Source organism: Hemicordylus capensis, chromosome 2 (assembly GCF_027244095.1).
Source record: "Hemicordylus capensis ecotype Gifberg chromosome 2, rHemCap1.1.pri, whole genome shotgun sequence".
Taxonomy (NCBI): domain Eukaryota; kingdom Metazoa; phylum Chordata; class Lepidosauria; order Squamata; family Cordylidae; genus Hemicordylus; species Hemicordylus capensis.
In genome coordinates this window covers 416,497,842-416,524,280 of record NC_069658.1, presented here as the reverse complement: position 1 = coordinate 416,524,280, position 26,439 = coordinate 416,497,842, and the positions used below count along the sequence as shown (strand labels likewise).

Below are 26,439 nucleotides of genomic sequence, written 5' to 3'. Positions count from 1 at the left end.
ATTCTAACGACAAAGCATTTATTTGTACTGTATACCTATGAGGTAAATTCTTCACTCCAGTGCAAATTGCTCTTTGCAGGCTTCCCAGAAGCCTGCTAGATGGACTGAAAGCCATTTAGACAAGCATTGTTTCCAATAGTGGCTAGCCAGATTCTTCTGGGATGCGTCTAGTCTGTATAGTAAAACAAGCATCTAGAATCTGTGGTATAGATGTTTGTGTTGGACATGTTCCCTAAGGCAGTGCTGCACAACTTCAACCTTCCGGCTGTAGTCAAACTACAACTCCCATCATCCCTGATTATTGGCCACTGTGGCTGGAGATGATAGGAGTTGTAGTCTAGCAACTGCTGGAGGGCCGAAGTTGTACAGCCCTGACTGAAGGGGATTTGCACATGTCATGAAATAACTTTGCATTGGCTCATTATAAAGAATTCCTCCCCATCCCCCAGTCAATTTCTTGACTCTTAAAAGTAGCCAATGACAATTGGATGATTGCCAAGTGACTTCTGCTCTGGAGAAATCAGGAGTACATTTAGGTACTGCCCACCACTTGTTCCTGAAAAGCCAGTGTGGTGTATTGACTAGGAATACCTGGATATCAAAAACTTATTTAGTCATAATGTGTCCTGGGTAACTTAAGTATGTGCTGAAATCTCTCCCATTGAAATGAGTTGGCTCTAAAAACGCTCAGCATTGAGCTGAGAATCCTTCCACTGAGATATCTTGCCTCCTTTATGCACCTCTGTGCCCATGCTGCAAATTAGAATACTCAGAAATGGTTGCTACTGAACAATAAGTTGTGACGAGGCAGTGAGTTCAAGATGACTGGGAGTTTCTGCATAATTTTTTTCAAAGACGTTTTCTTTCTAACCAGGTTAAAAATACCTTCTGACTGCACAACAGAATTGAATCACCATGCGTATTTGTTCCTTCAAAGCATTTTTGATAAGCATGATTTGGTAAGCTTTTAATCTGATTTCGGGGCTATTTTCATACAGAACGTTCTCGGCATCTTTCTAACTACATAATATGAATGAATCAGCTTGAGGAGGGGCAGGGCACAATATCTGATCTCTTAACATCAGGCGTTTTCAAACTTGGGTCCCAGGATGTTGTTGGACTACAACTCCCATCTTCCCCAGCTACAATGGCCTTCAGCATTGGGACCAAGTTTGAGAAGTCTTGTCTTAAATATATACACTGGATACATAGGCTATCTCAAAGATCCCCAAGTCAGGTGACAGTTACAGAACAGATGTTTCCTTGGGTCAGAGGCTTGTAATCTAAATCTCTAGATTCAGAGATTAAGAATCATAGGGGAACAAGGGCTTTATTGGTGTACTTAAATTGAGATGTTTATCTCTTAGAAGTCATCTATTTGCTTTTTTGTTTTTAATGTTAATTTTGGCTCTCTTTATAGAACTGTTGCAAACCTATATGCATATTTTGTAAGTATGAATAAATATGAGCATAAGCATAATTGGTATCCATACAGTATGTGTTTCATACATCTGTTTTCAGGACCGAGATTGTGCTTTGTCTCCTGATGAACTCAAAGATTTGTTCAAAATCTTTCCTTATATGCCATGGGGACCTGATGTCAACAGCACTGTTTGTACAAATGAAAGGGGTTGGATAACGTATCAGGGATTTCTTTCTCAATGGACGTAAGTACAGCACATCCATACTTCAAATCCAGCACTCCCCTGTACAAACCTCAGGAGCACTGAGGTTTTGTGGAGTAGATGCCACAGAATAAATTTAACTTAAAAAGGGGAGAAAAGGCACAAAGTAGATCTGTCAAAGCCCACTCCACCAAGGGTGGCTCCAGAGTGGGGCTTCAGCAGAATCAACTGTTAAAATCTGCTCCTGGACCATACCAGGTTGTAGGTGGGGAGATAAGACTGAGTGCTCCCCCACTGAAAAAAAGTTCTAGCATAAAGAACACAAGCATGTTGTTTGGTTGAATTGGTTTTATTTCTATACTTCTTTTCATTAAAATAATCCCAAAGCAGTTGACAGTATAATTATAATAATGTACAAGTAAAAGTACAAATATTAGATTTAAATATAAAAATATATCTCTCTTTATAAGTTTAAAAACCTATATGAAATAAAATAGTAACATACAAAACACAGAGCAGCAACAGCAAAAAAGTTATCTCATACTGAAGCCTGGGTGAAGAGCCACATTTTTACTTGCTTTCTAAAAACTGTGATGGAGACTGAGGAACAGATGCCCGCCAGGAGAGCACTCCAAAGCCTGAGGATAATGACTAAGAAGGCCCTGTTGCATGTGCTCAACAGCTGAGCCTCCCTCATCATCGGCAAATGGAGCAGAGCCCCCTCGAATGATCTTGTCAAGTGGGCAGAAACCCTTGGGAGCAGGCGGTCCTTCAGATATCTGGGGCCCAAACCATTAAGGACTTTAAAGGTCAAAACCAGCGCCTTGAATAGGACCTGGAAACAAATTGATAGCCAGTGCAGCTCTTTCAGAATGGGTGTAATACGGTCCCAACAGGCTGCTCCGGATAGAACCCTAGCTTCTTCATTTTGCACTAGCTGCAGTTTACAAATATTCTCCAAGGGCAGCTCCACATAGAGTATGTTACAGTAATCCAGCCATGATGTGACTAAGGTAAGGGCAACTGTTACGTTAGGGCAGGTTGGACCCCTTTCTCCTAGACATGCTATTTTTCTACAGCTAGGGGAAGTGCTTTGGTGGTGGGAGTATTCATTACGTGCAAAGTCATATCTACAAACTGAAGAAGGTACAGTCTAGGAAAAGCATTACCAGTTGTGCTTCATTTAAGAGCCAGCAACTCTGAAATGTCTTAGTGGCACTTTTTCTTTAGGTAGTATGAGTCTTCTTAACTATTGTGACTAAAATTAGTTGGCTTGGGTAACTTTTTGTTTTGGACTACAACTCTCATCATTCCTGGCCTTCAGCCATTATGGCTGGGGATGATGGGAGTTGCAGTCCAAAAACAATTACCCAATAATTGGATGGTTTTGTCCTCTGCAGGGAAGATGAATGCCCTTCTGTGGCCTTTCCACTACCCTTCTTTTGCTTACTCCTTGCCGTTGTAGACATGGAAGTCTGAAACATGATACTGTATGAAACAAGTCATGTTGCATGCGTCTGCTTAACACCTCCTGTACTCCACCTCAGGACTATTACAAACTGCAGAGGAGTTGTTATGCCCAGTTATCGTCCCTGGTGGGTTTTGTTTTTTGTTTTTGCTTACTGTCTAGCCTGATGAAGAGTTCTGAAGAAAGCTTGCTTAAGATTTTGTGTCTTTTTGGTTGGTCCTAATAAAAGGTATTACTACGATTGTGGGTTTTGAGTCATTTGTGTTAGGTCTTCGATAACCTGTTATACAATTGACTTGTAAAGGTTTTAATGGCATTTATTGAAACACACTTGTTATAGCAGTTATGAATGATTAACTCAAAGATACTTTCCCCCTCTCTCCTAGCCTAACTACATACTTGGATGTACAGCGCTGTCTTGAATACTTGGGCTACTTAGGCTATTCAATATTGACCGAACAGGAATCCCAGGCTTCAGCAATTACAGGTAGTCATCTGCAGGATTTCAGGATTGTATGAAAGTTGCTAGACTTTTCTTCTCTCTTTTTTTAAAGCTTCAGATGAATAAGTGGAGTCTTAAGGGCAGAGAGCCCATAAGGGGTGTGTAGCATGCACAACTGTTCTTCGTCTGGAGCAGGAGTCATTACTCCATCATAAAGATTTCTATTCAGGGCTAAGGATACCTGTGGAATACTCTCCTAGGGCTCTGAAGAAAAAGGTTAGAACAAAGAGTGAAATTGTATCTGTGAAACTGAGGCCCCAAACAACATGTCATCTGGGAGATAGGTGTGTGCCCCCAGCTCCTGGCTCCTCCTGCATCTGTTAATGTCATTCAGAAAAACACGAGATGTACTGTTGTGACAGCATTTTCCTAACCCACCACTTCACTTCCCTGGTTGCCACTTGTGAGGTGAGTGGGTAACCAGTAATACAGTGACCATGTATTAGAAACTGCTTTTCAACTCCATGTTACTAGGAAGTCATGCTGATAAGTAACACCTGAATGTCTTCCTGTAATGTAGATAGGGCATGAGAGAGGTCTGAGGAAAAGGCTCGGAATGTGGGTTCTGGTCAAGGGGGCAAAGTGTTGCCAGGTCTACAGCTTAGGAGGACTCCTGTACCATGAAGTATGGCATGGAAGGGAGATACCTGCCAGTTATTGCTTTTACCATCATGGCAGCATTGTGACCTGGCAATTTTAAGAGGCCAGTGGGGGCAAAGAGATAGTAGAGTGGTGCTGAATGTCACATATGGTTTGAATGAACTTGACTACAGGCTTCTCTTTCAGAAACATTGATCTTGCAGCCCCTTTCCTGATGGAGGGCTTGAGAGAGGTCTAGTTGACAACGAGATGGGTCATACCAGCGCCACTCAGTGGTGCACCCCAAGCCCCTCTGTCCTTCTCCTTTCCTCTTCTGTTTCTTCCCACTAGGCTAGCTGGCAGTACCCAGGGTACTACTTGCATGATGGGATGGTGTTCCCACTGTCCCTATAAAGTACGGCAAGAGGAGCCTTGACTCTCCAGCTGACTTACCTGGATATTTTAATTTTATCGTGTTGCTTTAACATTACGACCAAGTCCACTATATAGGCAACCTTTGGCCTTAATCCAATTAGGTTCCAATGTTGTAAAAATAGATAATGAAATGACTCTGGTTCTGTTCTTGCAAAGCGCTTTGTTAAAACCCCTGTTCAAGTAATGTGCACATCTGTGTAACATCTGCTGTTTGTTTTTAAGTAACTAGAGATAAAAAGATCGACCTCCAGAAAAGACAGACTCAGAGGAATGTATTCAGGTGTAATCTAATTGGGATGAAAGGCTGTGGGAAAAGTGGAGTCCTCCAGGCTTTACTTGGGAGAAACCTAATGGTAAGGATTCTCCCATTCTTTATTCGCAAATAAAACCTGTAACGCTAACTCTGTATTGTGTTTAGGAAGTAACAGCCTGTCAATGGCACTTGACTACTGCTGCCATAGACGTTTTGCAGGTGTAGTCTTAAAGCCATTTTGCCCACCTGTCCCTTGCTTTGATCCCTCCCACTTCATCTATTGGGCCCTGTCCTGCCTTTTGTGCTGCTGAAGAGAACAGGGCTCTACTGCAGCTCCTTCTCCTAAAGGATTGAAAAGGTGACAGTGATAGGCTCTTATTGTGACTTGGAAGGAGCAATATGTTGCTGCTTAGGAACTTAGGAAAGATGCTGTTCGTAGATAGATAGTAGGTAGGGATGCCCTTGGAGCTGCTTCTCTGAGCCTTGCATGGAGACAGCGGCATCTGATCCCCAAGCATTCCCTCTGGCGCAGGGAATGGGCACTGTGGAGTTGTGGCTGTATTCACCAGTGCCAGGAGAAACAGCCACTATAACATCATGCTGATCAATATCATGACTCTTCATTCAAGGAAAGAGAAGCTATTCAATATTATTGATTCAGACATTGTCCAGAGAAAGCCAAGGTTAGCACAAACAGAGGTTCACAAACTCAATTCAGAGTTTCAGACCATCAAATCCTGGTTTGGTAATCTAAAATAGAACTGTCCCCTTTGCTAAGCAGGGTTTGCCCTGGTTTGCATTTGAATGGGAGACTACATGTGAGCACTGTAAGACATTCCCCTTAGGGCAGGGATTCTCAGCCTTGGGTCTCCAGATATTGTTGGACTTCAACTCCCACAATCCCTAGCCTCAATGGCCTTTGGTTGGGGATTATGAGAGTTGAAGTCCCAATAACATCTAGTGACCCAAGGGTGAGAATCCCTGCCTTAGGGCTGGGGCTGCTCTGGGAAGAGCACCTGCATGCAGAAGGTTCCAAGTTCCCTCCCTGGCAGCATCTCCAAGATAGGGCTGAGAGAGACTCCTGCCTGCAACCTTGGAGAAGCTGCTGCCAGTCTGTGTAAACAATACTCCGCCAGATAGACCAAGGGTCTGATTCGATCTAAGGCAGTTTCCTGTGTCCTTATGCCATGGACTTGGGCATGCAAAACCACAGTTAGCAGAAAGCCTAGGCTCCATGTGACATGTGAATCTGCCCAGTGTGTGTACATGCACTGGTGATATACTGTAGGTTTTTGGTGATATATTGTAGGGTTTTTTCTTAATACAAATGTCAGCTGAGAGCTCTGTTTTTTTTTTTTTTTTAGATGTTGTGTGATGTGTTAAAGCAGGGATTCTCAAACTTGGGTCCTCAGGTGTTATTGGACTTCAACTCCCATAATCCCCAGCCTCAGTGGCCTTTGGTTGGGGATTATGGGAGTTGAAGTCCAATAACACCTGAGGACCCAGGTTTGAGAATCCCTGTGTTAAAGTGTGGTTGAGGAGCCCAAATCACCTTGCCAGATAGGTTCATGGGGTGGGGAATTATTTTTGCATAACATCTGTATTTTTCTGCTTTCAGAGACAGAAGCATATACATCCAGACCACAAATCTTATTATGCAATTAATACAGTCTATGTGTATGGACAAGAAAAATATTTACTGGTGAGACCATATGAATATGTACATATGAATATACAACTTTGCTTTTTTGGTGATGATTTTCACAGTATTGTGTTGCACTTTTGCAATCCATTTAAAATCTGCAAATAATTATGCAGTGTGTTTATTTTCTACATCACATGCATGCATCCTTAGAATGTAGAATGACCGATTGAGAATGTTTAGAAATTCCTTGTTAGGATTGTTCTATATATGGTTATTTTTTAGCTTTGACTAGATTTTGAATTAAATTTGGAATATGGCATTTCACAGAATGGACTTTTCTTTATATTATGCCAAGAGGGTCGGCAGTGATGTACATCTCCAAGCACAGGCATGTGGAAAGTGAGGCCATATTGCATGTGCACTACCCATGCCTCTCTGCTACTGCTCCACCCTTCCCATTGCTACATACCTCTTTCCATACAGCAGTTTGAAGGATGGGCTTGTCAGTGAGCATGTACCATCCTTGCTCCTCACTGCAGTGGCTACCTGCTGCTGTTAATACTTGAGCAGTTTTATGTCCTGGAATCCTTATAGGGTGTGTAGAAACAATGATATGGTACATTAAAGTGATAGGTATTTTGGGATGATAAAGTGAATTGCATGTATTATTTTTGGTCTACCAGGATGGAGACTGCTTCAAAATTGTGTGTGTTCATTTCAGTATACATGTGTATATATCTCCTCTTTCTTCTTAGTTGCATAATGTTTGTGAATCTGACTTCTTATGCGATGCTGAAACCATGTGTGATGCTGTATGCCTAGTGTATGACGTCAGCAATCCCAAGTCCTTTGAATACTGTGCCAGGATTTTTAAGGTTTGTATTTCATGCATGTGTGTCTTGAAAACACAGCTAAAAATCTGGGAAATTTGCTTAGGAAGTATCTCTTAGCCATATGGTAAATAACTATTGGAGAAACTTACACAGGTAACGTAACACATCTCCTTATCTGATGCATTTGATTCAAGGAGGCTTGTTTGATAGGAAATGGTTGTGTTCCTGCCTGTCCTCAATGTGTCAAGATGTTTCATAGCAAATTTCTAGTTACTGTGTGCATATTTTTAGCTACTAGTGATTAGAATGTAGACCTGGGAGTCGCAGGTTCAAATTCTTGCTCAGCCATGAAGCTGAGTTACATCGGGCCAGTTCCTCTCCTTCTCTTAGGCTGACATAATTCACAGGGTGTGATGATAAAATGGAAGGGAGGCCTACATAATACCCTGAACTCCTTGAAAGAAAAGTAGGGTAGAATTTTAATTAAAAATATTCATCAACTCTACTGGGGTGGGGGGAAGAAATATAGTAGGCTTCATCTTAAGGCTGCTTCACTCAGTGGAATTCCTACATAAAAATCACCTTTGTGTAGGGATGTGCTCAAAATGCGATTCAGCCTCCGAATCACGGCATAATCCCTTTAAAATCAAGGGTCTACCCAACCCTTTTAACATGGAGGAGAGCAGGTCCATCACTGTTCCTCCTCCGATCACCACCATTGCAGTAATCCCAGCGCTCCCCCAGTTATGCCTGCTCTTTGGTCTTCTATGTGTGTTCTTTTAAATAGCAGCTGCAGGAGATCACAGTTGCCCTGGACAGGACTCTGTCATGGCAGCTGCCTGAGGCAAATGGCAATTATGGGGAAACTTGCCCCCCCACCCCGAATTGGTACAGTGATAGGAAGACTCCCACTGTCCTGATTTGGATGCATTATAGCTGCTAATTTCTAGAACTGTGCATTTGATTTATGCAGTGCCGATGAATTTGTAGCATGCACACACCCATGGGGCTAGCTCTAGGAAGAACTTCAGTTCCCCCATACCTTGTAGACTCATTCTTGTCGAAGAACTCCCCACAGGTGACTGAAGCATGCGGAGCTGAGCAGAGATGGCTGCAGTGGGAGTGGCTGCTTCTGTGCAGCATAGGAGGTTGCTATAGAGTCATAAACATCCGACGCTTCAGTGCACAGCCTAACTAATACAATGGGGCCAAACAACATGTTTAAAGCCTTGTATAACTTCACCCTGACACATGCTACATTATAGAACATGACTCAAAACAGACACATACCATTGCATGTGCCTAAGCCTGTTGCCATATGAGATACCTGCACCGCAATTCTCAGTGTAATTCAGTGAAATACATGCATTGGTTTGTGAAGTGCAAATACAAATAAGTGTGCTTAGGATCACTAAAGGTTTTGTTGTTGTTTATAGCAAATACCTTTAAGGCCACGATTAAAAAACAAACCACTTACTAGGATATAGATTCCATTAAAATGGGAGGGAATTGGTTCAGAGTAAACATGCTTAGGATTGCCCTGTATGCCTCTGAATGTTAAATTTTGCCACCTGAGCACATTGCTATGGTCTATGGCTTCATTATGGCTAGGATTCTGAGAGTTACTTAAGCTTGTGCTGGTCCAGTTCTGACTTGCCTCCTTTGAATAGCTGTCCCCTCGTTTATATTAGAGATGTGCACAAAATGGTTTTCATGGTTTGGATTGAGTTTGAGCTCAAACCACACTTGAGCCGACCCATGGTTTGGTTTGAGCAAAAACCACACTCAAGCCGGTTCTAAGAGGTTTGGCCATAGGAAGTAATGAGGATTTGAACTGCCTCATAATTCCCCACAGGTAGCACCTAGAGGCACCAAAACAGGTTGGGTGGTAGGGCCCCATGGGTGCCATCTACCACCCAACCCCCAAATAAATTGAGCAAAGGTGTGAAGTTTTAGGAATTTTTAAGTGTTGTGGTTTCTTGGTAGGAATCAATGTCTTTATAGAAAACCACACGTTTCCCTATGAAGAAGTTTTTTCACAACCGAGAATCCATACTGTGTGGAGGCGCTGACATCTGGTTCTCCTTGACATCTCCATGGATGAGAGAGGTCAAGCTCATGCTGCCGCTCATGGAGCATGTACCTTCCCTTCTTGCTCCACTGAAAAAAGGCTGCAATCTTGCACCACTTCCCCACAAGCGCAGCCTTGAAGTGAAAACTGAAAAATAGGGGAGGGAATTAAAACAGAGAGAAATAAGCCTCTCTGTGTCTCTGACTCACGCCAAGTGCAGTTAAAAAAAAAAACCCTGCTGCAGCAAGGCCAAGGCCCAGCTGGACCCCAAGCCTGTGTGGCTGCCTGTGCAGGCAGCAGGAGCCAGGCACAGCTGTGCTTTAAAAATAAAAAATTTAAAAAAACAAGCAGCCAGCAGGGGTGGGGGAAATCACAAATAAACAGAAAAAATCCAAGCCAAGGCAAACATCTGAGAAGACCAGAGACTCCACTCAGCAAGAAGGCAGCAGCTCTCTCCGATCAAGCAGGCAGCTTCGAGAAGCAGTGGTTTTGCTAGGCCAGGAGATGTCCTTAAATAATCCCTCCTTGCTACACCCTACACCCTTGCTACACCCCAGCAACACTCTGAGTGGCACTATGACAAGTCAATCAGAGGAGAGGGCACAGTGGCTAATCACAGGACTCTGGCAGGGCAGCCAATCAGGCATTGTGACACATCTTGTCACAAAATGGCCGCCACCACTCTCTGTGAAATGGCCACCCACTCGAGCCAGCTCCATTCGAACCAGACTTGGCCTCATTCTTTATGGTGCTGGTCTGGTTCGAGCTTGAGTCTGTCGAACTGGGTCAGTTCGATCTCAAGACTGGCTCGAATCAAGCCGCCTCATATACCCCTAGTTAATATTGCAAACTGCTTTTGAAACTCTCCCTGGTTTCAAAAGCAGCTTCCCATGCTGCATGAGGAATGCTGTTTGAGGATAAACAGGTCTGAAGGCCTTATGCACACCCATCAGTACTCTTATGATTCTGTTTATCTGAGCCTATTAATTGTTTCCAAGTTTGTATGCATCTTCTGTTTTGTTGCTTAGTCTATTATTATTGTTTTTTGTTTGAATATGTAGCAACATTTCATGGACAGCAGGATACCTTGCTTAGTGATAGCTGCCAAGTCAGACCTGCATGAAGTTAGGCAAGAGTATGGCATTTCCCCAGCTGACTTCTGCAAAAAACACAAAATGCCTCCACCGCAAGCCTTTTCTTGTAACACTATCGATGCCCCGAGTAAGGACATCTTTGTTAAGCTGACGACGATGGCCATGTATCCGTAAGTACCCCAAGCAACCTAAGGGTCATACTGCATGGATCATGACAACTTTGCATGCTCTGTTGCCATAAGGATGGAACTCTGTGCCTCACTGAAATCATGTTTAGCAACAGAGGGAGATGTTAGTGATGTGACTAAATGAAAGCATTGAACACTAAATCAGCTGGGAAATATGAGTAACTTCCTGAAAAAATTAACAAATGTGCCAGCTATAGCACAGAACATGCTTTCTAGAACTAAGTTTGAATCCTCAGTGGAATTATAGCTTAAAGACATGGGGTTCTATTCTCTCCATGTATGCATGTGTTGCATTGCTCATTGTCATTACTCATTCATTAATGAAGAGTTGTGAGCATGTCCCAAGAATACTAGACCCTCATTTACCAGTTGCAGCAGGGAAGTATAATTAAAACTTCAAATAAAACATTAATATCTGTGTTTGATGTCATTGACACTAATTGACTATTTTCACAAATGGTTCAGAGGCTCATTTGCCAAGCCATACATGTAGATTTTGGCCACTTGCCTCTCATTGTAATATCTCATTATTAGTGGTGGTGTTAGCCGGTGCAAGTGGACCTTGTCACTTGTGGTCCTGAAAACCACGGTTTTGCGAATCCGCAGTTGGGCAATGGAGACCTGACCACCATATATGCAGTTAAATAAAGGGTTAAAATCAGCATATCTGTGGCTTCCATACTGTTTAAAGGGACCATTTTGTGGGCGGGGCAGGGGAGATTCCCTGTGATCTTTCATGGATGGAATTGGGGCTGGGGGGGGAATTTTTGGACAGCTGGAGACCTACATAGCATGGCACGGTATGTTTTTTCTTTAATTTCTGCCTTTTAAAGCCTTTTTGCCCTTTTTTCAATCCCCCCAATTCCCATTGCCTCAAGGTTTCATTGTCCTCGGGTGCGTTATCCGTTGTTGCAGCCAAGAACGGAACCCCTGTGGATAACGAGGTCCACCTGTATGTGCAGTTCTCTCTCACGGCCCCTTGGACCTCTGAGCTGAGATTCAAAGTACCATGACACTAATTCCACATGCCCCAGGAAGCTTTGGATGCATATTTCTCCAATAGCAGTTCTCCATGCCCCATATGGCAGACTACTTCTGAAACTGAGTGTACAGTATTTGGAAGGTGCCTTTGAGATATAGCAGGAGGGTCTGCCTATTCAAAGAAAAAGTCAGTAATTCCCAAGCTCTTCCACGTACCTAAACTAGATCTTTAGATTCCAGATATGTGCTAGTTATTTTTTCTAGGAGATTACTGCTAGCATAAAGAATGATTTGATTTTCTTGGATTGAGTTCAGCATTATGTGGCAGTCCCTGATCTGGCCAATAGGGGACACACTGGTTCAACTCAGGAGGCTAGAGCAAAATAGTTGCCATCTCTTGTGAAGCTATCATTTGCCTTTCTGACTCGGAACCCCCTGGCAACCTGAAAGCAAAGAAACCACCCTTAAGACAATGTTCCTTTTTCATGTCCCCCCCCCCCACTTTGGGGGACAAGGCACTGGAGACTGAAGTACATATGGCTTTAGTGTTCTTTTAAAATTGTCAGTACTTTACTACGACAAAAAAACCAAACCTTATTATAATTTTTGCTTACATCAGAGCTGATCTCTGTAGTAAGATAGAATGGTCAGATGTTACACCGTTGTTTATTCCTTTGGTTATGAAAATTTTCACTGAACATTGGGCTTAAAATGCAACTTTTAGTGCTCATTGATCAAAAATAGCATAACATGGTATTTAGCATTTTTATAATGCATTAGAGGCTACAAAGCATAAGAACGGCCCTGCTGGATCAGGCCCAAGGCCCATCTAGTCCAGCATCCTGTTTCACACAGTGGCTCACCAGATGTCTTTGGAGAGCCCACAGGCAAGCGCTGAGGGCACACCCTCTCTCCTGCTGTTACTCCCCTACAACTGGTATGTTACTTTAATATATTTATTTGAATAATAGGATACTTTCTAGAGGTTTCCACTATAGTGATGCGACAGTAAACTGACCTGCCATCGCTATATTAAAGCTAAAAGTTATAGTCTGCTAGAATATTCTGAACATCTCATTGTCCACAATAGCACCACAGACGTGCATAACGTGACAGTTCTTGGGCTTATTTATCTCAACACAGACCGCCCTTCTTGCTCTTAGATAATTGAACTGTGTGTATATCATGTATTTCCCACATATACTTTTGTCAGGCTTAAGATTTAGTATGTGATAAGCTTGCTCTTTCTCACTAAGCATCTCGCTCTGTTGCTAAGCAAGCCCAGTCTGCAGCCTTATGCATTTGGTAGGTTAAAACTTTTACCTGTTTGATTAGACTTCACTTAAAATGGCAGCTTTGATATAATGAAGTAGCTGGTGTTCACTGTCATCCAGAGTTCCTCTTGAACAGGAGCTTTGCTCACTCTTCTGTGAAGGAAAATGTGTGTGCACAGGAATTCCCTATTCAGGACCAGCTTAGATGTCTTGTGTGGCTTCCAAGCAAGCCAATATGGCAATAGCCCTTGCCTGTTGTTGGTTTGCAGTACCTGGTAACCCGAAGTATGCTACCTCTGAAGATGGACTTTCCTTTTCTTGCTTTCATGGTGAATAGTCAGTGCTAGACTTGACCCTCCATGACTGTATCTACACCCTTTTCTTAAAGTCACTGATAAGAACACAGGGTCCCTCTGCTCTAGTAGAATATGAGAAAACACCAGAATGTGCAAGCGCCAAAGTTGCTGGGTTGTGGCTCTTGGCTTTTCAATGAATGGGAAGGCACCTGCTTTCTCCAGGAAGTCCAGTTTTTCCGAGAAAAAGAAACCCATTTCCTACATATGGTTCCTTGATGCATTTGGTCAACCGGGAATATTCAGTTATTTTAAGAAATACATGCAACAGTATATTTGACTTTTGTACCTTTCCTTGCTCTTTCCCTATTTCTCCAGCATGTGTGTGTTGGAAGAGGTAAGGGTAGCTGTCGCTTAACAAAGTTGTTCAGCTTGAGTTGTAGGAGAATGCAAATTATTCCATTCTTTCCATGCATTAAGGAGGAATTGCCTCTTGTGGTGCAAGTGCATATTCTATTCCACTTCCTCTTTGAAGCTATATGCAAAATAAAAGTTAGCTCTCTCTTGTGGGGATGCAAATAGATCTATACATTGCATTTTTTAAAACATCTCCTCCTAGAAATCTGCACAGCTTTATTCTACCCTTGCCTCACTTCCCCCCGCCCCACCCTACCCCCACATAACCAATTTGTTCCCACATCTCTTGGTTTTGGCTCAGTCCTGGTTTCTGCCTGAGATCTCAACTCCTGTCCTTCTGTGTGTTTTTCGCAGCCATGCCCGGTTACGCTGTATGTGCACCTGCAACAGGTGTACATTTTGCATCTGTCAGAACCTCCTCAACTCAGACTTGCTGCAATCTGTAAAGAACAAAATCTTCACTGCAGTTCTTAACAGGTCTTTGATTTTATTTACTAGGTTCCAGGAGTGCTTTAAAATACTTGATTAAACAAAATGGTTAAACTTTGTCATTGAGACAGACCCTTCACTCCATATCCATTGAGCGGGCAATAAAAACCAAACACACGTTACTGGTATTGATTCCATCTTAGAGCATTTGAGGCGAAACTTTGCGCTTCCTCTAGCTAGTGTTTCGAAGCACACCAGACTCATTCAGCTTAGCAATTTAGTGGGAATAAAAAGGTTGAACAACAGAGGCCGCTTTAAGATGGCTTCTGAAAAACAAAACAGCTGTATCATGAGTGTGTGTAATGTAATGTTGACATAGACTTCAATGACGAGTTTCGTGTGAGGGTTACAGGCAAGTTAAAACAAGAACGCTGTACAGCCCTGGACAGCAGCTAGTTTTCCTGTCAGACCATTATGAAGAGGGAGTGGAAGATGGCGAGTGGAAGTGGCCAGTGCCTCAACCCTCATCCCATAGAAGGGGTTTTGCAAGCAGGTTCTATTGCCAATTAAATCACTTTCTTGCACTTTTGCTTGGCAATGGAAAGGCCAGTCAACATCCTTCAGGGGATTGGATTTGGCTTGGAGACCATCAGTTGCTGATCCATACTGTACAGTTTGAGTGTATCTATAATTTGGGTTCATAGAATTTTCTGGATTTTAGTGGTAAACCCACTGTTGGGGTTCCTTCCAGTATTTAGAACACATAGATTTGCCTACGTGGATGGATATGGTGTGACAAGATCTGCCACATTCCCTTGAACAAAATGCTTCCTACTTATACATTTTAAGGATACGACATAGTGGTAAATCATTCTTTGCTCAAGTCATTTCGCTATTTTGGGAAAGGTAATGAGCGACAAATATTCAGTCAAGATATTTCCCTCAGTTTTCCAAAGAGTACTGTGCCTGCAACCTGTGTCTGAGTATTTTTCATTGGTGCACACAGAAGAGGATTTAGCAGACCTTACTCTTTTTAAACACCCACCCCACACCTGGTCACACATGCCCAGCAAATGCATAGGAGTTCAACCCAAACAGTAGTTCTGTGGTGCAGTGCTTCTGTAGCTGGTAACTTTATAATAATGCCCTTATTGTTCTAAAGCAACGTTTTGGTAATCAGAGCTGAGAATGCAGTCTGTACTCTGATTATGAAAAGTGTGTCTGCTTTTAAGAATGTAAGTCTGAAAGTATTGGTTACATGAATAGGGAATATAAAGGCAGCCTTGACAAAATGTCTTAGTAATTAACTGTATTGTTGGAAGTTCTGTTAAGAATACTCGTGTGTCTGTGGCAAGTCTTATATAGTGGAAAAACCTTCTATTACTTGCTTCCTTGTCCTCACTACACAATGATTAAATGCTGTTGTAAGACTTAAATAGGAAGCAAGTCTCTTAAATATATATTTGCATAGGTCCCTCTCCAAAAGCCCCTTGGTCACTTAAGTTCTCACTACAAGACAGGTAGAATGTGGTCATTGATCTGACCCTAACTGGGCAGAGGAGATTGTTAGGCATTGCACTCTGTTGCCAACATGTCAAAGATCTTCCCGTTTGTCATTCCTCTTGTTAGACTTACCAGAAGCAAATGCATTCTCCCCTCAAGGGCCAGGGGTAAAGCAGACTTAAGGAAAGGCCTTTCTCGGTAGATAGGTCAGCAGAATTTGAACAGGAAGTGTTTTCATCTCAGTCTCCAGAGGGCTTTCTGCTTTCTTCATAGGAGGCAGAGCCATGTTGGGCTCCTTGTTCATGTGCCCACTAAGGGAGGGAGAGAATTGATGGGCAAGTGTATGACTTGTACCTTCTCAAGCTTGGTTCTCAAAAGAGTAGATGAGGTGGCAAATCTTTGTCTGGACTGTGCCGCTTGGATTCTGGGTGGGGGCTCACAGAACTGAGTTTTCTTCCATTAAAAACACACACAAAAAAAACTACATACAGAAAGCTAGATGCTGAGAAATGTTTTAGCTAAGCCTTCTCCTTGGGAGACCACTTCTCTGTGTGTGAGCTATAGCTTGTTGGCATATTTTGCATATAGAAGATCCCAGTTCACTTCCACTTATTTTATTTATTATATTATGTAAACTATTTGTTTATATCCCCTCCCCTTTATTTATATCCCACCCATATAGACTGCACTAGAGCAGGGCCCAGGTTCAAAATACGGTATGCCAGAGGCCTTAGAGCAGGGGCTCCCAGACTGGGGTCCTCTAGATGTTGCTGAACTACAACTCCCCTCATCCCCAGTCACAATAAATTGTTGCTCAGGGAGATGGAAGTTGTAGTTCAGCAACTCCCGGAGTACCACCAATCGGGAGCCCCTGCCTTAGCGAAAGCAGTTGAAGAGCCATGCTGGATTGTGTTTATGTTTAATTTGTTTTCTCCTTTAGGTGTTCGTTTTCATTTGTCTGGCTGGCACTTACTCTCCTCTTACTGCATTCTTGTACCTCCTCTTAAAAATGAAACTTGCGTGTGTTCTAATGCATCATGTTTTCTTTGTTTTTCAACCCACCAGCTTGATTCTTTCTTTCTTTTTGGTCATCTGCATGTCTCATGGATGTTAGAGGCTGCCTTTCTGTCTCTGCTGTATTGGCTTGTTATCATTCATCTTGTCCTCTTATTTAGTTAGCAGCATTTTACTCTGCCTTGAATTCCTCAGTGGTTAAAGTTGAGTCTTGGCATGGAGGTTTTTTTCCTTTATAACTTGAAACTGAAACTGTAGAAGTCAAATGTTCTGTTGGGAGGAGACATTTTAAAAAGAGAATCCAGGATTGGCAGGTCTTTTAGGGTATCTCTATCATTAGTATTTCATGGAAATGAATATTACAGAATGGATGTGTGGTACAATCCTGTTACATGGATCTCAGTATATTGTGCTGAGTCTGAGCTGTATGTTGGTTGATTCATAAAGCTTGTGCATTCTCAAGTTATTGGCTGAATAGCTTTGCGAAGCCTCCTGTCCCTCACCATCCAGCTAAAGTCCATTAAATTGTACTTTGAATGTGCTGCCTCAAGTCCAAGTGCAGACATTTGCTGTGGTAGGTCTGAAGTTGGCTTGAGCCAAGAGTTGGATTGTCAGTCCACTTTCATAGTGTTGGTGGCTATATGAGCCGTAAGCTTAATTTATTGTATCAATAGGGGCTAACAAAGGCACCCTGAGTTTCTGTACAGTGTGTCTGAGCCTGTGCAATAGCAGTCCCCCTTATGCTTGGGCTTGTTTACCCTAGGAAGGAGCAAGGGAATGCCAGCTGAGCTTTTTTCTTGGCTGCACTCAACTCAGGCAGACTTATTAATCCTCAGTCTCCGATGCATACTTCCACAGGATCACAAGCAAAATGTGAAGAGGAAAGTACCAGACCTAACTAAATGCATGCTTTTTGCTTTCACTTTTTGGAAGGGTTCCTCCCCTCTCCCCCACACAAAAAACAACCACCAAAAATCCTCTTCCTCCCCAAAACTCTTCTGAGTTTAAAAGGCAGGGTGGGGAGCTGCTGTGAGAGCTGTAAATGGGAGAAAACTTAAAATGCCCCTTGCTGTGTCCACCTTAATAGAGAAGAAGTCAAAAGTGAACGCAGGAAGCTGCCATATACTGAGTCAGACCCTTGGTCCATCTAGCTCAGTATTGTCTACACAAACTGGCAGCAGCTTCTCCAAGGTTACAGGCAGGATTCTCTCTCAGCCCTGTCTTGGAGAGGCCAAGGAGGGAACTTGGAACCTTCTGCATGCAAGATGCAGATCCTCTTCCCAGAGACGCCCCACCCCCTGGACTATCTTACAGTACTCACATGTGTCTCCCATTCAAATGCAAACCAGGGTGGGCCCTGCTTAGCAAAGGGGACAATTTATGCTTTCTACCATGAGTGGCGTGGGGCACACTTTTGAAAAGGAAACTCTGGGGGTGGGGAGGAATTGCATGTATCCATTAACGTAGCCAAAACATACTAACTTATGGCAAACATTCATCGGATGTGTTACTTGCCTACAGCCATTTTTAATGAATGGAAATTGTTCCAGAAGTATGTCCAGTGTCTGTCCAAGTAGATTGCTGTTTAACTTGCTCTTGTGTGTGTAGCTGCTATGTTTGTTTAATGGCAGGTGATCCAATCACTTGCTCCTTAAATTTCCCCCCATAGTCAGCATGTAAAAATTCTGGAGCCTTGTTTATAACGCTTGCTGATTCACCTGTTAGCACTGCTGAAACATTTAGGGGAGTAGTCTGTCTTGACCCTTAATGTTTTATCTTCTTCCGTTCTCATTGCTAATCATATTCAGCCAACAGTTCTTGTGACTTGTTTTCGCCTAGAGCAGGTCTGTACAGCTTCGGTCCTCCAACTGTGTTTGGACTACAACTCCCATCATCTCCAGCCACAGTAGTCATCAGGAACCGTGAGAGTTCTAGTCCAACAACTGCAGGAGGGCCGGAATTGTGCAGCCCTTGCCTAGAGAGAGACTGTCTCCAGTTATTACTATGTCCCTGAAATAATAGATGGTGAAATAGAAGTGAAATGAAATGAGAATGGGATGAGCCAGTGCAGTGTAGTGGTTAGAGTGCTGGACTAGGACCAGGGAGACCCGAGTTCAAATCCCCATTCAGCCGCGATACTAGCTGGGTGACTCTGGGCCAGTCATGTCTCTCTCAGCCTAACCTACTTCACAGGGTTGTTGTGAAAGAGAAACTCAAGTATGTAGTACACTGCTCTGGGCTCCTTGGAGGAAGAACAGGATATAAATGTAAATAATAATAATAAATAATAATGTGCAGTTTTTCCTCACCCAAAAGAACATTGCAGAGTCTGTGGTTTCTCTTTAGAAAACGCCCTTTGCATTTATTACTGTAAGACACTGGTCACATTACTCAAAAACATCTTTCTGAAACTGTGGTGAATCCTTGTCCATGTGCTGTTTTCCATTTTAAAATGGGAGATAGCTTCTTCTTGCTGCCAGAATAGGTTTCTAGATTTAGATAGCCTTTATTAGCTGAGAGGCTCGCTTCTCTTTTTTAAACTTACTGGACAACATATAGACCAAGATAAATATAGTACAACATATAGACCAACATAAATGCCAAGGAAATTAATTGAAATTAAGTTAGTCCTGACTAACTAGTCTCTTGATTTCAGTAGTACTTAGTCATGACTAACTAGTTTGGATGTTGTCCACTGAGATTTGTTTGTTAGTAGCTGGTTGTCAAAGGCAGTAATCAAGTTATGTATGATCTGCTATTTTTGCAAATGTCCCAACATATACAGTACATATATTTTTGAGATCTGTATAAACTCTAGAATATAAAGACCTAATATGGATTAATACCATACCTGTGTGATCTGAGAGTTGGTTATAGAATGTTAAAGTCTTAGAGTAAATGGCTTTGAAAAGCCATGCCCGCTTGCTTTATATAGATTAAAGTCTCTTTTCCTTAATCATGAATGAACTGAACTGAAACATAATCTGTTATTCTACACCTTCTGCTTTAAGATGAGTATGGCATTTTTAGAAGGGGAATGCGCTGCATATATGTCCTGGCATACCTGCCAACAGCATTGCAGTGGCGACACACAGCTGGCCTCGTACTTTTTGGATGAGATTAAGAGTTCTAGTTCTCAGAGAAGTGCAAAACAGAGCTGGAAATTCTCTTTTTAAAAAAAATTTCTTAGATGTGGCTTGAATTCCTTTTAAAGTCAACAAAGATATCCTCTGGAATTGGGGACAAATATGTTGCAAGTAGTCTTAATTTAGTTTTTTTTTAAATGCATGTAAGGAGCCAGAAAATCGCTCCAGACATAAGACTTGGGGGGGGGGGCTCCAGCTTTTCACTTTTCTCTAGTCCAGTGTTGCCGTCAGTGCTAATGTTGGAGGAGGGCGTTTCCATTCACCTGCCATTTCTCCCCTTTGCATGCCTCTCTCAGACAGATTGTGTGTGTGTGTGTGTGTGTGTGTGTGTGTGTGTGTGTTAGGGATGTGCATGAACCTGTTCAGAGGCCCTTTTATAGGCCTCCAAACAGGTTCAAACACTGGCCAGTTCAAATGTTCGGCGGGGGTGGGGGGTAGGACTTAACGGCAGGGGAGGGTGCACTTACCCCTGCCCCTTCTTTCCCCCGCCAGCGCTGGAGTTAGGTAAAATTTCTCCAGGAGGCAGCATACCTCCCTGCTGCCCCTAATGCTTTTTCGGCCAGAAGTGGCTGGAAGTATTGGGCGCGCATGCGCAAGCCCCTCGCGCACGTCAGACAGGATTGAGACACACGCTGGGTACTTCTGGCCAAAGAAGCAGAAGGGGAGGCAGGGAGGTATGCTGCCACCCCGAGGGATTTTAGCTAACTCCAGCACCAGCAGGGGGAGGGGTAAGTGCACTCTCCCCCACCCGGTTCCGTGCACATCCCTAGTATGTGTGTGTACTCGGCCAGGCTCCAAGTTTAGACCACCACCAGGGATAGGATGGCCGGGGGATGCTTGCCAGGAATAATCAGGCATGCAAAGGGTTAAGTAGTGCCTCCCCATCAATTTCCCCATGCAAATGCCTCCTACCCTTGTGTTTTCATTAGCCAGCAGACTAATGCTTAGGAAATACATACTTGCAGTTCTAATATGTAACTCCACCCTTCAAATGCCAGTACTTAACCTGCTCATCAAACTTTCATCAAACGTAAATTAAAGAACTTTAGAGTCTCTTAAATAATCATTCTGAATAGATGCTTTTAAAACCTTTAAATAGCTAACTAACTATGCTAATGAAAAATCTTTAAACAGCTTGGATCACATGAATTTTGTGACCAAATTCACTTTCTAAAACTTCATAGCAAGTACTCTTTTTTTTAGAAAGCCCTTCCTTTACAATGAAGGATACACACCTGAAGAAACAAAAGAGGTATTAATCCTCATGAGTTCAGTATAATGTCCAAAATATATTGCATTATCTTGAGCAAAACAATATGAGGGATTTCCATTAGCCTGAGATGCCTTATACTAAAGATGCCATTTAGGGATCTGTATTTCCTTTTGGTCCATAATTATTGCTGTACTACTTTATTAATGTGTGCGCACGTACACAGACACACACACACGAGCAAAATGTCTCTTATTAAAAACCAATTGGTAGCAGACTGTAAGTCATGTTGGTGTGTAACTTGCTGTTTTGAGCCATGCTATGAACTGCCAACTGTGTGCATGTGTGTAAAAAGGTTAAGAGCCCGTGTAGATGAGTTGGGGGCCATGCTGTTATCAGACGAGGAGAGCAGTATTGTTCACCAAGTTCATGCCGTCAGCTCCGTAGAAGATTCCATCTTCATGGAGTCCTCTCTTGATCCGCAATCACTTGAAGACAGGTAACGCAAATCCTGAATAATCTCCCCACTGCCTGGGGGGAAACCAAACCAATGCCTTGCTTTTTAAATGTTCTGAAAGAACTAACCTGTGCTAAAAACATTTGCATTTGATCTGTTTGAAGATCACGTCCTGCAAGGACAAAGATGGAGGTTAGTTGCAGGTAGTTTTGTATCTGGCTTCATTGGTGCTGGAAATAAACAAGCGAAGCTATTAACGTTGCATGGAATATCAAAGATTCAAGTCTTTGAAAGAATTTGTAGCCTAAGTGCCTGAAAAAAGAATTTAATCTAATTCTGGTGTGTTGTGGCATTGTGTAATAATTTCATGATCCCTGTTTCTATGAAGGCAGGAATATGGTAGTTCTTTAACCTATACTTCAAAATCTGTGGTGTCTGATGTTGTGGTGTGTATGCACAGGATTTCTGCCTCATGTATTTTTGAAGTTACCCCATTATTTCTAATTTGGATTTTAAAATGCCAAAGCCAGAGAATTCTTCCTAGCCTTCTTTTTTGTACAACTGTCCTAAATCTGTTAACACTCAATTTGAGAGACTGTGTGCCTTGAATTAAGGTCGCTGTAATAACCTTTGCTTGAAAGCCTTTTATCTGCTGCATTGTGGTTAAGCCTCCATTATTTTAATGTGGGCTAGCTGAGCATGCTCACAAACGGGTGTGTGGGGCAACTTGGGTCATTGGCTGTCTCTTTGTCTTGTCAAGATTCTTGTGGCTTGTTCATCCACCATATTCAAGCTATTTTGTCAAACTCTTGTTCTGTTCTGTTAATACTACTGCCTGCTTTACTAACATTTCAGCTCATGTAAAAATTTTGCAGCAATGATTAGCTATTGTACTTGGGTGCCTATCGCTAGACAGACACATTCTGTAAAAGGTTCTGTCACATAGGGGTGGCTGTGCAGGTAGTTTCAAGGTACACCTGCCTTTTCCCTCTAGGAGCTGCTGAGCAGGGAGACAGCTAGTGTTCTATTTGTCCTCCCATCTCCCCCCAAATCATCTGAAATGTTGGCTGAAGGATTGGAACATAGGAAGCTGCCTTCCTATGCTGAGGGTCAGATCCTTGGTCCATCTAGCTCAGTATTGTCTACACTGACTGGCAGCGGCTTCTCCAAGGTTACAGGCAGGAGTCTCTCTCAGCCCTATCTTGGAGATGCCACCAGGGAAGGAACCTGGAGCTTTCTGCATGCAGATGCTCTTCCCAGGATAGTCCCCGTCCCCTAAGGGGAATATCTTACAGTGCTCCCATTCAAATGCAAACTGGGCATTATCCTGCTTAGCAAGGGGAACCATTCATGCTTGCTGCCATAAGACCAGCTCTCCTGCGGGTTCTTTTGATACATGGAAGCTACTAGCTGTTGTTTATTGTAGTCACTCTTGGAAACATTTTAGACTCACTTGTTACTTCTTCAAAATGACACGTGCGACTGTATAAAAATGTAACCGTATTGGAGAAGCTTAAAAGAAAGAGAAAAGCTCATGCTTTTAAAGTTGTCTTGCTACTGTTTCAGCACATGAGCTACTGTCTTGGACATCCCCTTGGCATTGCAAACTAAACTCATGGATTAAGAGAAAGTTGCAGTAGTCTCCTGTCTTGATCCTATCCAACAGAGATTATTTTTCCCATACAAAAAATCTGTGTTGGATAGGAAACTACTAGCAACTTTTTAAAAGTCCCTAAAGTCTTACCTTTTTACCCCAAGCTTTTTAATTTAATTGTGGTTTTAAATTGTGTTAAGGTTTTTACTTTTGTGCTTTAACTTGTTTTATGTTGTAAACTGCCAGAGACGGAAGCTTGGGTTGGTATACACATCTGATAAATAAATAAAATAAAGTGACAACAATAAACAGCTAAAATATTTTCCAAGAGTGACGACAGCTAGTAGCTTCCATGTATCAAAACCGCACACAGGAGTGGACCTAACCATGGTTCCACCACCCTCCTCCCTGCTTTGGGGGTTCTCTTGCACCACTGAGGGTCATTTTAAATAAGCATGAGCTATATAAGTGATCCCACCTAGTCAGTGTAATATTTGAAAGTGTGCTTTCACCATGTTAATGCCAGCTACATGAATCACCTATATGGGATGGGGATGGTGCCGTTTGATGGCCTTTCTGTGGTTGCCATGACATTCAGAGTGGTTCAGAACTTGGGTGGGAAGTGTGATGGGCAGGCAACTACAAAATGATTTCCTCCTGCAGTTGGCCTATCCTATCACTATCCAGGAGAGCTGGTCTACATCTTTGCCATGGGAGCCTACATATGAGCACTGTAAGATATTCCACTTAGGGGATGAGGCTGCTCTGGGAAGAGCATCTGCATACTTTCATGCAGACAGTTCCAAGTTCCCTCCCAGGCATCTCCAAGATAGGGCTGAGAGAGACTCCTGCCTGCAACTTTGGAGAAGCTACTGTCCGTCTGTGTAGGTAATTCTGAGCTAGATGGCCCAACGGCTTGACTTGGCAGAAGGCAGCTTCCTATATGAATGACCCTAAGCCTGTTACTTCCTTGGGTCTACCATCCTTATACTTAGATTTTAAAATATCTGTTAGAGGAACCCTGCAAATAATTCCATGGATGTTACGTGCACACCTGCCCATGCCATACCAGTGTTAGTCACTTAAAGTTCATCAACAGCCTACCAAAAATATTTGCATCCAGTTTGCAAAAAGCCTTCCCTCTCTGCCGGCTGAGTGGCTGTTTACAAGACTGTAGTTAGATTAGCTTTAGTGTACAGTTGCAGATTTACAAGCCATGCAAGGAATGTCCCTTGGGACCAGATGTTCATACCTGCATAAAATGAATTCTTAATCATGCTCATGTTTGGCCTTCTGTCAAAAGAGGAGTGCGGGGGGTGGGGGGAGTTCCCTGTTGAGGAGCATCTTGTGGTATGAGGCCAAAACTGAACCTGACTAACTTATTTTATGCTTCTGTGAAAAGTTAATTGAATGACAGTTCAGTTGGGTTGTCTTTGTAACTGAACTGTAATTTAGCAGTGCCCTTGATGACAATGGTGAAAAAGGTCACTTCCTGAGAAGCACAATGTTCATACTGAATTTAATGTAACTGGCTTGAAACTGACAAGTGTCATAGAGTTTCCAAAAGCAAGCTTAAAGGCAGTGATCTGTGTGGCTTTTTCTGATGTTCCCATCACAAAGTCAATTAATGGTTTTTGTAACGCTCTTCGTATTTCAGGCATGTGACACAAGCAGACCTCAAGAGCTCTACCTTTTGGCTTCGAGCAAGTTTTGGTGCTACCGTCTTTGCTGTTTTGGGCTTCGCCATGTACAGAGCATTACTAAAGCAACGATGATCTGGAAGAAAGCACATTTTGGGAGGGAGGGGAGGGGCCTACCAAAAGAAAAACTTTTATGTACATTCTAAATCTGCTAGAAATATTTATATATGCGAGTTACTTTATTCTTATTTGTAATTCATGGTTATGATGATTTTAAATGATTAGTTCTAACTTGCAGTATTGCATAGGTTGTGGAAGAGAGGTTTTGCATTACAGTGGCTGTCTAAAAATGGCTACATTTGTAAGGCCAAAGGGAATTATTGTAAATATATTACTTGTATATATTAAGGCAACGAGGCACAATGTTCCCAACAGTTATTAGAAATACAATTCTCAGAAATTTCAAGTGGAGTGAAAGAGAGAGCAATTGGAATTTATTTTCAGCAATGTAGGTTCAAGTCCAGGATCACCACTTATTTATTTCACAGATTTCTAAAGTTCTCTTCTTGGACTACAGGGTTTGGGGAGGGCTATTTATTTTTTCTTAACTGAACTGCTCCGTTACCCACCAATCTTATTTCACTGAAGTCCCAAATTTGACAGATTTGATGAGTTTGTATCCTACATTGTACTGCTGCCTCTGTGCCAGAGGCCAAATTGGGGAAAGTGAAGGATGAGGGTTCCTTTTTGATCTTAACAAAAGCAGGTGTCATCAACTATTTGTCAGCATCTGACACTGTGTGCCAGTCTGTGTGGCTCTCTTATCTTCCATTCTATTGTGTTTTATAGCCCTTTCAAATCCAATGGGCAATCAGTTTGTATATTATAGCTGTTTATAATTCACCCGTGTTAGTTTCATCCCCTCACTTCTTGTGCCAGTCATTCTTCTACAAGCTGTGTATGGAATAGAACTGAAATAGTGCACAGTGCTTTATTCTACTTGGTAGTAGATTAGTTGCATGGTTTGCGCTGCATCCTATACCTGGCTGGAATTACCTATAGGTGGCATTTTTTAAACAGACAAAAAATGAGGAGGGTCAAGCAACCCAAGAAATGGAAATTCTTCCTGTCAACTCTGTTCCCCCCGCCCCCATCACTGGCCTTTTCAAGTATTTCAATAAATAACTGTACTGTGCTATGTGTTGAATGCTTCTTTTTGTACTTTCTCGAGATCATATTGATTGTGTGTGTGCGGGCACACACAGGAGGGCAGTTCACATGATCAAGAATAGAGTAGGAGAATCTCCTACCCTAGTTTGGGAGTTGTGCACATTCCCGATGTTGGATCACCTGTCAGTTAAAAACAGGATCAGAGGTGCTGGCAGTGACTGTGTGCTAAGCAATAGCTGGGTCAGAGAGCTCTCCCTTACCCAGCTGCTGAGTGAGGTAGGACAAAAAGCCCTTTGACCCACTGCTGCTTAGCACATGATTGTGGATGGTGCCTCCGACCTTTTTTAAATTGACAGGCAGTCAAATATTGGGAGTGTGCACAACTCCCAAACTAGGGTAGGAGATTCTCCTACTCTATTCTTGATCGTGTGAGCTGCCCTAGCTTCTTGTATACTGAAACACACAAGCTGCCTCTCCTGCTTAGCCTTATAATGTACCACAAGGCACAGTCGGAGAATCTGTGCCTAATGTTTGAAAACACTTAGCCAAAATTCAGCTGTACCTGGGTTGACATTACTGTTCTGCTATGGAGCACACTAGTCTGCCTTGGCTAGTCAT

General features: G+C 42.6%; 1 protein-coding gene across 4 annotated transcripts in view; it reads left to right on the top strand.

The window, feature by feature from the left end:
- The window catches only part of RHOT1 (ras homolog family member T1), a 60,650-nt gene extending 34,804 nt beyond the window's left edge, over positions 1-25,846 (top strand). For 2 of the 4 annotated variants that reach the window (XM_053297419.1, XM_053297421.1), the window contains exons 12-20: positions 875-959; positions 1,522-1,667; positions 3,480-3,580; positions 4,832-4,962; positions 6,481-6,564; positions 7,263-7,382; positions 10,473-10,675; positions 14,013-14,135; positions 24,669-25,846. In XM_053297419.1, the coding sequence (XP_053153394.1) occupies positions 875-959; positions 1,522-1,667; positions 3,480-3,580; positions 4,832-4,962; positions 6,481-6,564; positions 7,263-7,382; positions 10,473-10,675; positions 14,013-14,135; positions 24,669-24,786 (1,111 nt within the window). In that variant the 3' untranslated portion in view covers positions 24,787-25,846. Of the gene's footprint in view, positions 1-874; positions 960-1,521; positions 1,668-3,479; positions 3,581-4,831; positions 4,963-6,480; positions 6,565-7,262; positions 7,383-10,472; positions 10,676-14,012; positions 14,157-21,315; positions 21,460-24,668 lie in introns of all 4 variants that reach the window. The other 2 variants (XM_053297422.1, XM_053297420.1) reach the window with 2 other exon arrangements.
- The last annotated feature ends 593 nt before the right edge of the window (positions 25,847-26,439 follow it).